Here is a 17149-nt window from a genome sequence, read left to right as displayed (position 1 = left end):
ACCAATTTACGGATTAATTATTCAGACAAGGTCGTTCCTCGATTGGGATTAAGTAATTTTAAGTCTTTACGATGTGTGTTATTTGTGAAATTCTTTCGCGAAAGCCCAAATTAGGTTTCCCTCTTAGCGCTCTAGAGGACCACTCGAAGTAGCCCACTCTTTGCGCTCTAAAGCTACTTACTCTAACTCAATTCAGACTCTGAGTGTGAGTCGAATTTGCATATGGGTGTAATTAGCTTCCAGAAGTTTGTCCCGAAAGCGAGTGGGAATAACTTTAACACTTTGCCTCGACGCCTGAATAAATAATTCTCACTGGAATCGACGCACGCCTCGAAATTGTCTGACCCAACCTCGACTTTTAAACTCCCCACTTTAAGACTTAAACTGAGTCTTTTGTATTTTAAATTACTATGGAAACACTTTATGGTGCTTTTTGCTTTATATATGGGTTGTGTATTATTAAAAAAATGTTACGTTTAATCATATTTGGTGCGAAAGTATGTAATATTTTGGTGACAAAGTATGTATTCAGCTAGGTATTGAGAGGCTAAAAGCAGCAACCTGGTAAATTGGTTCTTTTGTGCGATATTTATTTATCTATTTATTTACTTAAAACCGAAGGAAATTAGAGTGTCGATCGATAAAATCTTACCATATTAAATAAAAAAAAAATTAATCTATAAATAAAGTCTTTCTGAATGAAAATACAGATCGAACTCGAAAAATATTTTTGTTCGAATACGCAACCAAATACATTTTTCTCTTGGCCTTAGCTAAGAAGCTATCGCACGGATAAGTGCTTATCTAATACATCTTCTTCCCCTCCTCCTATAATCCCCTCAAGTGTGTGTAATGGCTGAAAGGAAGGCGCAATGCGTCCACACACGTTACATTTGACATACCGTCACGTTTAAAAACAGCCTTTTTTTTGTGCGCAAAATATAAACTGCATAGTATTGTTCTTGATGCGTGCCATTTTTACGCTCCAGCACAATACCGAGTCGCACAAAGCATCCATTACAATATTCGATAATTTGATTAAAAATCGTTAATATAGAAACGGATTTTAATCGGGGAAGATTATTTTGGAGTTTCCTCATATAGATCCAGTAGACCATCAAAATAAGCCTGAACAGAGGAGTGGCTGTTCTTGAGGATAACTTTTAGAGAAACGCTTGAGCTTGCAGTCTTTTGAAAAAAAAATAAATAATGTGATTTCCCAAGGCCCTAATAAGATGTAAAGCTGTGAGAAGAGGGATGCAAAGAATTATTAAATGAGTTAGAGATTCTATGACTATATTTTCGATGTATATCAAGATTAGACGTCATTTATCAATCATAATGACAGTTATCAAGCTATTCCACAATTTGTCAAGACACCATTAATTTTCTCTTCAGACTTTGCGCATGCATCATTCATAACCAAAAAAAAAAAAAAAAAGAAAAAAATACTCTCTCAATGAAAACTAGATCGATAAAAAAAAATAAAAAAATAAATAAATAACAAAGTTAAAACAAGCGACACGTAAACTGATGTAGTTCCGGAAGGTAAAATTTTATTTCTAAGCAAAAGACTCAACAGAAAAAAAAGAGCTTTGTTATATTTTAAAAATCTCGTTCACATTTTGTGACCTAGGGAACGTGTAAAAATTATTCTAGGTTGGACTTAGAGATAAGCGTTGCCTTACTAGGTGTTCAGGCGCTAACAAGGCTGATTGGTAGGACATTTCTTTTATTGTCTCTCTATTGGTCAAAGTGCCAGGCGCTAACAAGGATGATTGGTAGGACATTTCTTTTATTGTCTCTCTATTGTTCAAATGCCAGGCGAAGGAGTTTTGCCTTCAGTTTATAAATCATTTCCATAACAACACCGTCTTACGACAGGGGTATAGTTAAAAGTTTGAATCTTTGCGTAGCGAGAACTTCCATAGGTAACGTTTCGCTGAACTTGCCCTATTCCCCCGTGCTCAAAGTGAAACAAACTTGTTAGGTTAACATCTCAGCCTTGCTAGACGAGTTAAAAAGTTCGTAAAATTGAAATTAATAAGATGCAGCTTACAAAGAGATTGCAGACTATCTCTTTGCGATTAAATCTGCCACGAATTACGATAATAGGGGACGTTGACATTTGAAAAATGAAAGATTGAGATCTGAAAATAGATTTCAAAACAGAGGGTCTTCACTTATGATGTCAGCCATTGTCTGGAAAACGTCAATTGACATTTGTAGACATTGCCTATCATTTTATCTTAAGTAAACATCTAGTGAAGTTAAAAGAATTGGAATAAGAATAACATAGCAGGAAAAAAATAGAAATTTATGAAATTTGTATACAGGTACTTTACACAACCGATTGAACCAAACCGGCCCAAAATAGTTGGTGATGGATGTACTAATCAATAATTGTCTATAATGCTCTTACACAAAAACACATCTAGATTGTTTCCCTTGAAAACACTGCAAGTCTGACAACTCGATTCTAAAAAAGTAAATTTTGTCTAGGTTCTGACATATTTGCGCTGTGTTGTTTGCTTATTTATCTTTTGTGATTTGACTGAAGAATAGCAAGCGAGCATAGAATCTGACAGGTAAAGCGATAGAGGGTGCTTTCCTCGCATGAAACATGACTTTGAGCAAACAGTCTGGCAGGTAGTGTAGGATGTGTCACAGTTCTTCCGTCTACAATTGTGACGAGTTTTTGACATTTTGAAACAATATTCTGACAACTATGGGATGTTCGTAAAAGCGAGGCATCCGTAGAATTGTCAACCCAGGTGCCGTCTGTTCAATTTTGTTATAATTCATTTACAAACAAGGTAACCAGAATGACTTTATAGTAAGCAGAAGAAGGAATCCTAAAATAATAGGTTTTTTGTACTGGTATTCCCCCTTTTTATTGATAAGAGAACATTTTAATCATAGCACCTGCAGATCTATTTCAATTAGCAAAGGAGAGTCGGTCATGGTGTTAAGTCATCTCAATAAAGTTAGAGTTGATGACAAAAGATAATCATTTAGACAATTTTAAAAAGATTGAACTTACTTAGAGAAAGCCCATATATTACTTGAAGTATTGGCTAGAAGTACGTTATACGTCGTTAAATCAAACTTTCATCTCAAACGCAACCTATTTTTGCGAGCTCAAAAATGCCATGTCTCACAGTTTTATTCGTAACCTTTTTTGTACCATTTGTTTACCAAGAGTCTGCATCTATATCAAGTGAATTTTTAGCGCTATCTTTGTAAATATAAAAACAGACAGTAGCAGAAATTTTATGACAAGAACGGGGCATTACAATTTGTCTTGCTATGCTATCACTAACGCGCCAAAATAACTCGTGCTCGGATAACTTTTGCACATGTGTGCACACAGCTAATCCATAATAACAACCACTTTACACGTTATTATACTAATGCGACCTTAAAAGTCACGTTCTATCGAGGTGAAACTTTTTGCTGTTTGTGCCTCCGTGAGGTACGCTCAAAGACCGGCGAAGGCGGTTTAGAAAGGTTAAACCAACGCCAGTGCTGTTGACATACCAGAGATGAAAGATAGAACCCCCACAATCAAAATGACACCTTGGACAAGTTAAATGCGACCGAGCCAGTCTACATTCATACCCACTAACATTAGCGCGAGCCCTGAATAAGAGAACTGTGGTATCTATCATTTACTTGAAATTATTTTAAAACTCAGGATAGTCAGTGTCGCCAGTGGCAGTGGTAAGGAAAACAATTTAGCAATAAACCAGTAAACTATACTTTTAAACATCTAGAGAACCTACAAGCAGTCCAGCTACTCAGAGATTGACGTGCGTGCTAAGTTTGGGTGAATAAAAAAAACTGTAATGTACTTTACTTGATTGATACTTATCAACTCTTGAATGCGAAAAGCATAACTCCAACTTTATTTCAAAACTTTAAATTTATGTTAGGAGCGTCGCCTTAGACCAGGATAGGGGTACGAAAAGAGCACGTAATCGCGCTCAAACTTCCTAAGCGCTTTTTGCACAAGTTTTCGAGGTACGGTGCTCAGTAATTTATCATTTAATCTATTCCCAGTCTCTGGATCATCATAGTAATGTTGTCTTGTCGGATACACAACCTTGTCCTGAATATTCAAGAGTCTAAACACTTTTTGTGAGTCTTGCTCTATGTTCTCTAGCGAACCTACGAAATCGTAATTCATGGCGCATGGCTGGCACAAGTCTTTGAATGGCATCCAATGGTCATTTAACTTCGCTGCCTTTGTTTTTGATATATGCAAGAAAAAATCGGAGAGAGTTATTGACAACTTCTCGGAGTTGTGTTTTCTTCGATGCTTAGTCATCTCGTTGACGTATCGCTTCACGAAACCATTTCCTGGTATGGCCGTTGAATTTTGTAGCTTGTTTTTGTAAGCCGAGAGTAATCGGCTGAGAGGCTCCCTTACAAAGACGAACTTAAAGTATGTGTCTAGCCTTCGCTGAATTGCACGCGGGGGTAGGTCTTCCAGAAACTTAAAGTCCTTGTGGTCAAACTTGGCAATGTGGTTCACATTTTTGTCACGGCCGTCTAACACACGAAAGACGCGCTTCCAGTTCGCGCACCCTGCTTTGGGGATGAAACAGAACAACAGCTTATGTTCATCGTCCACGATGACTTGTCGGGCAAGGATCCGTTTCTCAGCGACCGATAGTCTAGACCATGATGCTTGACGGCCTTGGCACTCCGCTCTTAGATTGGCGAGTCTCTCCTCCGAAGAGATCTGAGAAATAAAAATGGGATCTAAACATTAAAGTCCTTTGCTCAGACATGTGTGATGTAAAAATAAAATAAACGCAGATAATTTGCTTGTGCATAAGAAAGCCTATATTTTTTTTAAATTAAAAGAGTACATTTGGTTTCAGCTTGCGTACGGCACTCGTACGCACGGCACTCGGTACTCTTACGCACGGCACTCGGCACTTCTACGCACTGCACTCGGCATTCTTACGCACGGCATTCGGCACTCTTACGCACGGCACTCGGCATTCTTACGCACGACATTCGGCATTTGTTACGCACGACACTTGGCACCTAGTTAAAATATTAAAAAGGAAAACAGAACAACATCGTCACGCAAGTGCGGCCTAAGCGACTTGACGTAAGTACGTTGCGTGATTATGTGACCGATAAACTAACCATAAATGTCGGGTATAAGTAAGACCAACTTACTAGGTGATTTGGAGACTCCATTTGATTTGATTCTGAAAAAAAATGAGTAGGTCAAAAACAAGCTGAAACAAAATGAGATAGAGGACGTGTCGATAAATATTAATAATGTAGAGAAAGTTCTTAGCCTTAAATATGTTTCCTGTCACAAAGAAAACTTAGCACCAATATCTTGACACGAGGCGTAACACTCGGTATTCGTACGCGCGACACTCGGCACTCGTACCCGCGACACTCGGCACCAGTACCCGCGACAATCGACACTTGTACGCACGACACTCGCCACTCACAATCGGCACTCGTACCCTCGACACTCGTACCCGCGACAATCGACACTTGTACGCACGACACTCGCCACTCACAATCGGCACTCGTACCCTCGACACTCGTACCCGCGACAATCGACACTTGTACGCACGACACTCGTCATTTCTACGCACGACACTCGGCACTCGTACCTGCGACAATCGGCACTCGTACCCTCGACTTTCGGCACTCGTGCGAACGATACTCGGCACTCGTACGCACGGCACTCGGCACTTGTACGCACGACACTCGGCACTCGTACCCTTGATACTCGATACTCGTGCAAACGATACTCAGCACTCGTACGCACGACACTCGGCACTTGTACGCGGGATATTCGGCATTTTTACTGACGACACTCGACACTCGTACCTGCGACACCCGGCACTCGTACGCACGACACTTTTACGGGGGATACTCGGCATTTGTACGCACGACATTCGGCACTCGTACCCGCGACACTCAGCACTCGTGCGAACGACAATCGGCACTCTTACGCACGACACACGGCGCTCTTACGCACGACACACGGCGCTCTTACGCACGGCAATCGGTATTCGTACGCTGGACACTCATACGCACGGCACTCGACATTCGTAGCACGACATACGGCGCTTTTACGCACGGCACTCGGCATTCGTACGCTGGACACACGGCACTCGTACGTATGACACTCGGCATTCATACGCACGACCCTTCGTGCGTACATTCGCACGACATTCGGCATTCGTACTAACGGCACTCGGCAATTGTTCGTGAAACACTCGACATGTGTGCTGCGACACTCGGTACCGTACATTGCCTTCGGCAGTTCGATGATGCGAGAACCCCTCTAAGCACTCAGAATGTCATTTGGCTATTATACTATTATTTTGCGCTATGCTATCGTTATAGCAACAAAATTATGGTTTAGAATTCTTTAGTAGTGCTCTCTTAACGTTCGCCTCAAACTCAAACAAAAGCTTGTGTCCTTTTTTCAAGAGATGGCTATTTAAATTATAAGCGTTTATAGAGGATACTGTACGAGAAGAGCCCGAGATCAAAAAACGCTAGAAATGTGTAAAATGCACGACAAATGGTAAAGTATCGCAAAATGCGAAAGTTCTTCCCCGTCGTAGGCAGAGAGAAATCCGAGTTGAGCGCTATGACCTCATTATTGTAACTGCAAAAACTCTTAATACCCGCCGGTAAATATCTGTGAGCCGGTAAGACACAACATGTTCGGCTATTGCTGAAGAAACGATCTGGCGGAGTATCCGTTTACGTGCTACAGGAGAATTATTATCAAGTCCGAAAGGCTTGAAAATTAGTCCTCTAAAAGGAAATTTCTTACAAGCACCCAAAATATGTGAAAGGAATATCCAAGTTGTTATTTGTGTTTTATAAACATCTATAAATCTGCTTACCTTGAGAATTCCGTGTCTGCCGTGTCAAGGTAGCCAAATGAAGAGGCTTGCTTGTCGAATCACTGTCGTTTGTGTTAGCGTCGTAAGTATAAAATAACAGACATAAAGTAGCTATCAACAAGAGAAGTAAAGTGATAGTTTTCTTTCTAGGTCTCTGGAACATCTTTAAACGCCTCGGCAAAGCAAATGTCACTAGTATATATATGCGATCAATTGGAAGCTTCAATGACGGACGTTGGCTTGAACTCCGGAAGTCAGAAACAGATAATATCCCCGGTTAATTCTATCCACTGGGGAAAAGATGGGAGGGGAGGGGAGTGATGTCAGGTTCGGCCACGGATGGCATCCCCCCCGCATAGGATCTACGGATGGGGGAATGTGCGTATACTTTATAAGAACGTTTGATTTTCAGTTGAGGCTGGGCTGTTCCTATTTTTGGAAAATTTTAAGGCTGAATATGTTCTTAACGATTTCTTAAATTTAAGTGTATATAAGAATATACCCAATGAATTACGAGGAAGACGATTACACACTAATGATCATTAGCAATAATAAGGTTGTTACTATGAGTAAAATTTGATTCTGCATTTTAGAACGCATCAGGACTAAAAAGGAAAAGTTTTTCTGCTATCTGAGCCTCGGCATGTTCTTAGCATGTTCCTAAAATTTGGTGAAATCTTAGGCTGGACGTTCTTATTAAAAAGGTTCTTATAAAAAAAAAGAGTGTATATATAAAATCCCGACTTTTCTTCTTATAAACAGCGCAGGCATTTAGTAATAATAGTTGCTGGTTGTTATCATGCAAACAATATTTCCGTACGTGTGCGGTGTGCTTCGCGAACATTTTTCTTGTCAGAGACGTAGGGCAACCGTAAAATAGGGGGGAGGGGGTGGCACAATACAGAAACATAAAGAAAATATTCAGGGGGGGGGGGGCAACCACGCCCCTACTGGTCATGTCCTTATAATATTGGGGGGCACATGCCCCCAGTGCTCCACCCCCTTCTACGGCTCTGTTTGTTTAGTGGTGAGCTAGCAAGGCTGCGCTAATAATTCAGGGTGCGGGGAGTTTTCTCTCCTCCCCCTCTTCCGTAGAGACACTGTCTCAGCCTCCTTGTTTTGTTTAGCTTTAAAGGATAATTTAGATTTTGTTTACAACTGATGGTTTCCTTAGTCTAGATTTCAATTTTCTTCGAAACCACATGTAATTCTCACCCCGTGCTTTGGACAAGGACAATTTTATTCTCTCCTTATATTAAGAAATTTGTTGTACTCACGCGCTAAGTTGCTTAATCAGTAGTGTTTTTTTAAATTTGATTATTTTGAAAATACGCAGGGACGAGAGACCAACCGTGATTTTCCGCACCCTCAAGAGCTTTTGGCTGATTGGTTCGTTTTGCCCAATGTATCCAATTCTCCCCGTTCACTCTTGAAATGTGTTACATATATTTCCTTTCATGTAAGACCACCACATAGATTGCTGCCTGGTCGAACTAGCGAGCCTAGTTCTGTATGTTTTGTGTTGCTGCTGATGTGGGCAAACAATCAAAGCAGCTTGAATCACCACCCTCGCCTTCGTCTTAAAAATCCCAGGTAGTCTTCTAACAATATTACTCCGCGAGGAGTCGTTTCGACCCTCACAGTAAAGAAGTCGCTGGACTCCTTTAAAAGGGTTATTCTGGCTATCTTGAAATAGTCGATTTGGGGATTTTCGAGGAATGGGTTTACAAAAAAACTATTCCAAGAAGAGTCGTTTTGAATCTTTCATCGAGGAGATTTCTGCTCCTCCAAGAATCATTCTGCCGAATTACTATGTCGTAGTGTAAAATAAAAGGGATTCACATGGCATACCGATACTGATGTACTGAATAACAAATCAAAGCGTAAAACAAAAATGTGCGAATCTGATTCTGCGATTACGAAGATACTGGGCCACCTTAAGAAAACGTTAATACCTATGCTCTCTCGTGCTCTCTGGGCCATCTGTGGTACGAGCACGCGTTACGCGCTTTTAACTGCCACAGGAAACCATAAAAAGAAAAAGCCTTCCACCTGTTGAAATGCTACGTAACTAAACAATTCCACGCACAGTTGCACCTAACTAGCCTGAAACTCAAGGGCGAAATGAGTCAATCAATAAGAGATAAATATTGTGAATAAGGTCATATAAAAAGAACTTGGAGGTCACAATATGACTGTATGCAATATGACTAAAAGTCAAGAAACGGCAGTTTATTGGTCTTGTTGATTTCTTAAAAGGTTTGAGTTATCGAGGTTAAAATATATATAATTGGACCCCCTTAACTTGAAACCTCAAGGCAAACGAAAAACAGTTCGAGTTAGCGGGGGCTGGGATTGATGCAGATTTCTTTTAAGTACTTTTAAGCATTAAAATTCTTCACGGAAATCACTAACAGAATTCAACAGTATGTAATCACGTGACTCGTTGCGAGTCGAATGATCACATCCGGGTAAGCTTCTCATTAGCCTCGTTCTCGTGGGCCCCTTCCTGCTTGCCACTCATCTCCATGTCGTCGATGTCCATGCCTGGTTCCTCCATGCCGCCGCCTGGACGGTGGGAGGGCGGGAGGTTACAGTAGGCCATGGCGCGTGAATACGAGCGAGGTTTTTCGATGGCGCACAAGCTACATCCGCACATGCCCGTGTAGCGCTTACGGAAGTAAAAGCTGAAGATGGAAGGGCATCCGTTAGCAAAGCTCTAATAGGCTTCCGCAGCAAGACCGAATTCAAAACGTTTTTTGTAAACGTTTTTTTTTTAATATCAAATCTCTTTTTATCTATTTTTAAATGGAGAGAGATAGAGAGAAAGAGAGAGAGAGAGAGAGAGAGAGAGAGAGAGAGAGAGAGAGAGAGAGAGAGAGAGAGAGAGAGAGAGAGAGAGAGAGAGAGAGAGAGAGAGAGAGAGAGAGAGAGAGAGAGAGAGAGAGAGAGAGTTCAAATTTGGCCAGCAATGATAGCAAAGCTCTAAAGCTTTAGCAGCAAGACCATATCAATTCATTCGTTACACCGAATCTTTTGTTTATTTATTTCTAAAGGGAGAGAGAAAGAAAAAAAAGGTCAAATCTGGCCAGCAAAGTGTGACGCACATTGTTTGTAAAATGAACAAAACGCGAAAATTATATGATGCGTAATACACACCTCTCAAAATCTCCAATTTTTTTTTTAAAATAAACATTAAATAACAACCAACGTTCAACCCAACTGGGTTTAATTGGAGCTTTACCTCTAAGAGGAAACATAAACAAGACAATACAATAAATAAGAATGAGTACTTACAAGAAAGACAGAAGCCAAAGGGAGAACACACTTGCAGCGATGGCCAAGACGATCCAGATGCTGTGAACAAGAGAAGATATGAAAACGACAAACGCTGAGGCAGCGAAAAATGGAGAGGCAGAGATGTTGGCCCAGTAAGGCTGGCGCTGGCGCTTGGCAAAGCTGCACACAATGTTGGCAAGTGCTGCGAAATAGTTCGCCAGCATTTCTTCCAGTCGATCAAACATACGCCAGGCCGATATTGGCGCTGTTTTGAAGGGAAGCCTAAAAATCCTTCAAGGGCACAGCGGCGTAGCCAGGATTTTTAACAGAAGGGGGCCCAAAAGGCCCTTTCAAGGTATTTTCCCCTGTGTTTTAGATAATGTCTCATACATTTACTGTATTTTTGGCTGCTAGAAGGAGGGGGGGGGGGGGGCGGCCCGGGCCCCCTGGGACACCCCCCTGGCTACGCCCCTGCGGCAGACAGAGAAAACACAGGAAGCAAGGGTGACCTAGTTCTCACCGCCCTATTCAATACAAAAACCAGCCTACGCCTCCCATGGGTTGTTCGAGACGATGCACTCACTTGAGCACGTGCAATAGAGGCAGAGCAAGACAAGTCCACACCCCTCCCCCCATGAAGGGCGAGTGTAGCAACTGCTTGAAGGCGAAGTCTGCAGCGACCGGCGTCTTGGATTCCGGGTCGACCATCCGCAAGAGCACAAGTCCTGTAGCAATAACCCCTGTGTTCATACCGAAATCAGCTATCGCACGCTCAAACCTGGGACAAAACAGAGTTTTAGTAGTATATTGTATAACACACAAATTTCGTGTCACTTTAATTTTACCAACTACGCCATTTTCAAAACATCCTGACAAATAACAGAAATATTAAAGTACTAAGGAAGTTAGGTGATGCGAAAATTCCGTGATTGACATATTGATGGATTGAAGAAGGACGCAATCAGCCAAAGAAAATGTAAATACCGCTCCCTAACATTGGTATAATACCAATGAGTTCACATGTTGTGTCGTTAAACATGGGCCTCTCGAAATCGGGAGATTTAAACTTGTAAAGTCTCAATTAGATATATTCTAAAGTCCCTAGTCGATTTGCGCGAGGCGTGGTTTTGTAGTATATAGAAACCCGCGACATACTTATTCCTGCGAACTAACTATGCTTGAATCCGGGTAAAATAAAGTTTGTCATGCAATAAAACACGTCCAAAATAGGTCTAAATATTCAAACAAAAAACGACACAATATTGTCACCCAAGTCGGACCTCCTCCGCAGGCATCTCTCTTAGAAAGAGAAAAGAGGAATCGAAAACGCGAACCGAGCTCCCTGTGTAGAAAGCAAAACTTCTTGGTAAGGGAGGGAGGCCCCTCGTTCCCACTCCCCTCACGTCCCAGATGCTAGAAACACAGGTAGCCTAAACCGCCCACAGCGCTTTTTGGTCAATAGAGTAGCGTTTGCCAATAGATTTGCCTGCGAAGGATGCTATGACGGACCAACGAACTTTAAGCTACACACCAGTGATTGGGGAGCAGATAGCGTGCGAATACACCGAGCATCAGGAAATTCCACAAGAAGCCGCAACCACACAGGATCAGCAGGGGACCAATATCTACAGCTACAGCTCGGATATCCACGGTGGAGACGGCGGCGGTGATGAGGAAGTCCAGGGATGATGACGAGATGCGCTCCATGAGTGACGCGTCTACTAGTTCGTTGATTGTGTCCACTCGCTCAATGATCAACTGTCAATTAAAATACTTGTCAAACAATGATACCGAATAAAGGAACAAAGAAACCCATACAAGATCTAAAACCTGTAAAAAATGCAGCTAAAGCCAGAAAGAAAATAAAAACATGTACACAACAAAATCAAACAAGAAAAAAATATCCATGCTCTCACAGAAACGAAATAATGCACATCTTGTGGCAGACAAAACGATAACAACACAGGACTTACCCCCCATAACTTATCAAATGGTCCCTCCCTAGATGGTCCGCTCCTAGATGGTTTATGTGGCGACAGGGTAGCATGTGTATGCCAGTGAGCTTTAAACATTATTATCGCTCAAATAAAAGCCACAGCTAGATAACAAGACGAAAATAGTAAACAGAGACTGCATAATAAGAGGGCTCCGTCAGTGTGAGCTCTTTGCACCAGAACTTCCGCAGACATACCTGCAGCACAATGCCCCCCGCCATGCACAGCGGAAAGAGTGGAATCCCAGATAGAAAGTTCAGCTCTATCAACTTGTCCGAGGTGCTCTCGATAAAGACTAGGGCGAGTTTGCAGCCGTACCCGAAGAGCATCGCGATCCCGAGGATGGCAATGTGGAGCGCGAGAACATCAATCGAGCTTGCGCGAACCGTCTGTATACCAGCAAGCGGGCGACTGCCGACCGCATAGACGCCTCTGAAGTGGAATCGGAATGTCAGGGTTGTCTGTTTGTCTCTTTTGTCCTGTCTGTCCCTGAGGGAGGGAAGGAAGGGGTGCTTACCTGATAGAAATCTTCACATCTTGTGCGGTGTCGATCCGTTCTTGCTTGACCCAGCCCCGGTAGGTAGCGATATTGACCCACATCACACCACAAATGACAGAGAAAACAAGCCCGAGGGTAGCAGACGCCAGACCGAAGTCTCCACCATTCTCAAACCCTAACTGCGAGACAACAGCGAAAAACATTCATGTCACAATCTCAATCATGAAACCAAAAGCCCATGTACACGCCAGTCTCAATCATGAAACCCAAAGCACATGTACACGCCAGTCACAATCATGAACCCAAAGCACATATATACGCCAGTCCCAATCATGAACCCAAAACACATATATACACGCCGGTCTCAATCATGAGCCCAAAACACATATATACGCCAGTCTCAATCATAAACCCAAGGCACATATATACGCCAGTCTCAATCATGAACCCAAAGCACATATATACGCCAGTCACAATCATGAACCCAAAGCACATATATACGCCAGTCACAATCATGAACCCAAAGCACATATATACGCCAGTCACAATCATGAACCCAAAGCACATATATACGCCAGTCACAATCATGAACCCAAAGCACATATATACGCCAGTCACAATCATGAACCCAAAGCACATATATACGCCAGTCACAATCATGAACCCAAAGCACATATATACGCCAGTCACAATCATGAACCCAAAACACATATACACGCCAGTCACAATCATGAACCCGAAACGCATATACACCTATTTCAATAAACGTTGTCAGTGCAAATGGCGAATGGCAGTTGCCAAATGCCAGTTCTAACACCAGGCACTGCTTATGGGTATAATTATTTCTAAGAATAAAGATGATTAGTAATAAAATCGCAGAAATTATCCACATTATCCTACATTTAGTAGAATTTTTTGAAAGGAGAGAAGCTGGGTTGGAACAAGAATGAAAGAGAAAATGATGCTGATAGCGATGTTTCTGTTTACGCGAATGCACAGAAAGGATCATAACCTGTTCGTGGATAGCCTCTGTGCAAGAAAGCGAATTTTCACGGACTTTTTTAAATGAAATTTCGGTCTTGTTTATTGGCTAAAGTGTATCATCCCGAATTTTTCAATCGGAACCTTCGGCATGCTTTCCTCGTTCCCAGAGCCCGCTTACTTTGTATGCGCATGCGTACCTTTTTGTAAGTTTGTGTCAATCCTCCAGCCGTCCCATGACCACCTGCGAACCCTATAGGCAGAACTGACGCAAACAGGGGGCTCACATCAAACACAGGGATCTGGAAAAAGGATTAGGTGGCTTTTACAAATCCTCTTACAGCATATACGCCTATACTTCGCAAGACCCACTCACTATCTAGTTTACGATTCATCCTGAAAAGGGTGTTGCAGTTTATTTTAAAAAAGTATATTGGCCAAGCAGTCCCTATCCTGTACATTAGCTAGGCCCGCCTCCCCAAAATCAAATAATCTAAGCCGGTTTAAGGCATCGAGGTAATTTCAATAGTACGGTGGATCCCAAGCAATGCTGAATATCCCATATTCCCAACGAAACGAGAATTTCCACAGGCCGATCAAACTGATCAGCAAGCCTCAGAACTGGCCTTAAGCTAAATGCTATCAAAATGGCTGTACAGGGGTGGTGGATGAGGAGAGGGTGGGGGGACTCTCCCCCCTCTTTGCACAGAGCCGATGATTGTATGTGTCTTTGTTTTTACATTAAGCGCGCGGCAAATTTGCATCAAACGTTACATGTATAAATCGATTGTAAGATAAAAGACGATATTATCAGGGGCAGATCCAGGATTTTAAAATGTGGGGTGGATAATGGCCGGATAGACAGCTTATAACTGATCAAGTGGTTCTTGTTAGGTCACTACAGATCTTACAATACTTCATGCCGAATTGGATTTGTCGCATCAGCAAAGTCAAGCTATTTTCTTTAAACAAAGTGACTTTTCAATTTTTTTTTACTCAAAAAAAGGGGGGGATTATCCACCCAATCCGACCCCCTTGTATCCGCCCCTGATTATAAATTTTTAAAACTGTTTGAATTAATTTTTAGCGGTACACTATGCCAAACACAGGTACCCCCTTCCCTCCTCGAAACCACCACCCCTTCCCCCACTTCCGCCCCGCACTGCCCTGTGTACGCGTCTGTGAGTCGAGATGAGAGTACACGAGAGTATATGGTCAAACGGCTATGCGTCTTGGAACTCTCATCGTGGCTTTACCAGCAATGCCGCTGTGACAACAAGAGCTACCGTCCACTGGCCCCAGGCAATCAGCATGCCGTACATGAGTTGAGGCCCAGCCTGATTCCAGATGACCTTGACATTCGGAATCTTGGTTCCGAGGAAGAGTGAGGAGAAGACGATGTTGATAAGAAATCCTGCTAGGTTGTACCTGGGGGTAAACAACAGTGGTCAGGGGCGGACCCGGGAGCTCCAAAAAGGAGGGGGGGGGGGGGGGGGGGCAAGGACTCTTAGTTTCTTTTCAGATACCTTCTCCATTGACCAAAGATGGTCACAGTCACTGTTTTTCTCTTCTGATTACAAGTCATACGATGCACCTGCGGTACGGTAACCTTAAAAATTACAAGAATCATACAGTTTTTCCAAATAAGAAATATATTAGTTACTTTGACCGCGTTTGGCAAAAACGACAATTTTTGGATTAATTTTCTTGATATGGCAAGGGTTTCAAGAAAGGGGGGGCGGAGCCAATGTTCTTCTGTGTATTTCCTTATATTATTTGTTATTTTTAGGCCAAATATCTGAGGGAGGCAGGGGCCGCTCGGCCCACCCCTGAATACGCCCCTGGTGGTTTATCAAATTGAACTGACAACATTGGTACTAGAAGTAGACTGCGAATAGCTAGCATTTTCGTGGATTACAGCGAAAATATTGACCGAGCGAAAATTATTGGAGAAGGGTTTTCTCTCTAGGAAATACTGCTGCACAGACTAGAGTACTAACCCAATGGTAAATCGTTTATGCCACAAAGCAAGTCGCCCAAAAGTAATATCATGTCCTTTTTAAAAAATCATTTAGTTTAACGAGAATTTTCCTTATCACCAGAAAGTTCATACGTTTCCTGAGATGGTCACTACAGTTGAGCCTTTTTACCCTGTCCGGCATGTGAGGGCAGGACTTTGTATAAAAAAAAATAATGAGACAGGCCCGTACCCAGGGCAGGGGGTGCGAACGAACCCTCCACAACGGCCTCTTTCGGTTTTCAATAGGCGTGCTTTTTTGTAGACAAACCCATAAAGCATAAGCTATATCACTCTGGTATGTAGCCAAATCCGACAATAATCCGTTGTCGTGGAGATACTGCAAAGCCATAAAACATCCCTCTTTGTTCTTTCGGGGTGGTTAAATTTTGATCAGAATCCTGGGTACGGGCCTGTGAGATTCTAAAGACTTGCTACTTGAGAACATGATACAAATTTTTCATATGGGCTTATCATGAGCTAAAAAAGGAAGTGCGATAAGTAGAGAAATAAAAACAACCTTTACGAATGATAAACCGCCATTGAAAGGAAGCCTGGGGCGAGGAAATAACTGGATTACTGATAAGACCAAACATTTCACGTGACATGACCTTCTATGTTCTTTCTTTCTCACCAAAGCTGATTGTACATTGATTAGTACTTTTGTAAGTTCAGGGCTACTGCACTGCGCTTAGAAACAATTCTGAAGAAATATAACGTGTTGGATTAAAAGTTGCCAAGTTAATCAACCAGCCAAGGGCTCTGAACACATTCTCGGAAACCCAGGGGTATTTTCCTCAAACGTTTGTCTCGCGAGTGAAATGTTAGAACACAGAGTCGACAAAATGTAGGTGTTTAGAGGGCCAGGGGCCGCCGAGGCAAACCGCAGCGAGAGACACGTGGTCATGAAAACACATCGCAGATATTAACTAAAATAAACTGAAGTTTTCAAGTTAACTCAAATATCAATAGATGCAAACAATTATAAACAAATTTACTTACCATCCTAGCGTAAAATTCCTTTTAATAAACCCAGATACTTGAGGGTCTAAATTCGCAAGCTGCAGTATAACAAGTCCAACTATCCCACCTATAACAGAGGCAGGGAGATACAGCTTCTGAAAAATCCAACAATACAGTCGTAGAAACTTTCCCAGGACAAGCAGAAAGCACAGCCAACAAAAAGAGGCCACGGCGGCATAGGGCAAAGACTTTTCAGGTGCCGTGCAGATTCCATCCACTAGCTCATAACCAATAGGGCATAAACATGCTGTAGCGTCCGATTTTGCTACGCAGACCCCAGCAGTACCACAAGAGCCGCTTACGGAAGCATTACAGCTCATGTTTAGGCTGTTGGGGGATCGAGATTACGCTACACTCGCTGGCGTGGAGATCTATAAGAACACTTGATCTCTGTTTTGCAGGCGAGCCGTTGGTATTATGAAACACGATAGCTGTTGACAGGGTTGTCAGT

General features: G+C 42.3%; 2 protein-coding genes across 3 annotated transcripts; both read right to left on the bottom strand.

Moving 5' to 3' along the window:
- Window positions 1-3885: 3885 nt before the first annotated feature.
- LOC5521879 (carbohydrate sulfotransferase 14) lies at window positions 3886-7170 on the bottom strand. 2 transcript variants are annotated; one of them, XM_001641726.3, is made up of 3 exons: window positions 6906-7170; window positions 5164-5228; window positions 3886-4747 (listed from the first exon to the last, which is right to left on the bottom strand). In XM_001641726.3, exons 1-3 carry the CDS (start codon window positions 7066-7068, stop codon window positions 3932-3934), a joined length of 1044 nt encoding a protein of 347 aa, XP_001641776.2. In that variant the 5' UTR covers window positions 7069-7170; the 3' UTR covers window positions 3886-3931. The 2 variants fall into 2 exon arrangements, with proteins under 2 accessions (XP_001641776.2, XP_032223130.1); XM_032367239.2 differs by having other exon boundaries at window positions 5197-5228; window positions 6906-7169.
- A 1952-nt stretch (window positions 7171-9122) lies between these two features.
- LOC5521887 lies at window positions 9123-17115 on the bottom strand. The gene is made up of 9 exons (XM_001641727.3): window positions 16678-17115; window positions 14915-15086; window positions 13859-13960; window positions 12696-12856; window positions 12376-12610; window positions 11716-11942; window positions 10768-10962; window positions 10203-10262; window positions 9123-9592 (listed from the first exon to the last, which is right to left on the bottom strand). Exons 1-9 carry the CDS (start codon window positions 17016-17018, stop codon window positions 9367-9369), a joined length of 1719 nt encoding a protein of 572 aa, XP_001641777.1. The 5' UTR covers window positions 17019-17115; the 3' UTR covers window positions 9123-9366.
- Window positions 17116-17149: the final 34 nt, after the last annotated feature.

This window comes from Nematostella vectensis, chromosome 10 (genome assembly GCF_932526225.1).
Source record: "Nematostella vectensis chromosome 10, jaNemVect1.1, whole genome shotgun sequence".
In the NCBI taxonomy this organism is placed as follows: Eukaryota; Metazoa; Cnidaria; class Anthozoa; order Actiniaria; family Edwardsiidae; genus Nematostella; species Nematostella vectensis.
Note: the sequence above shows the minus strand (reverse complement) of the source record. Positions and strands in the feature narration are given on the sequence as shown.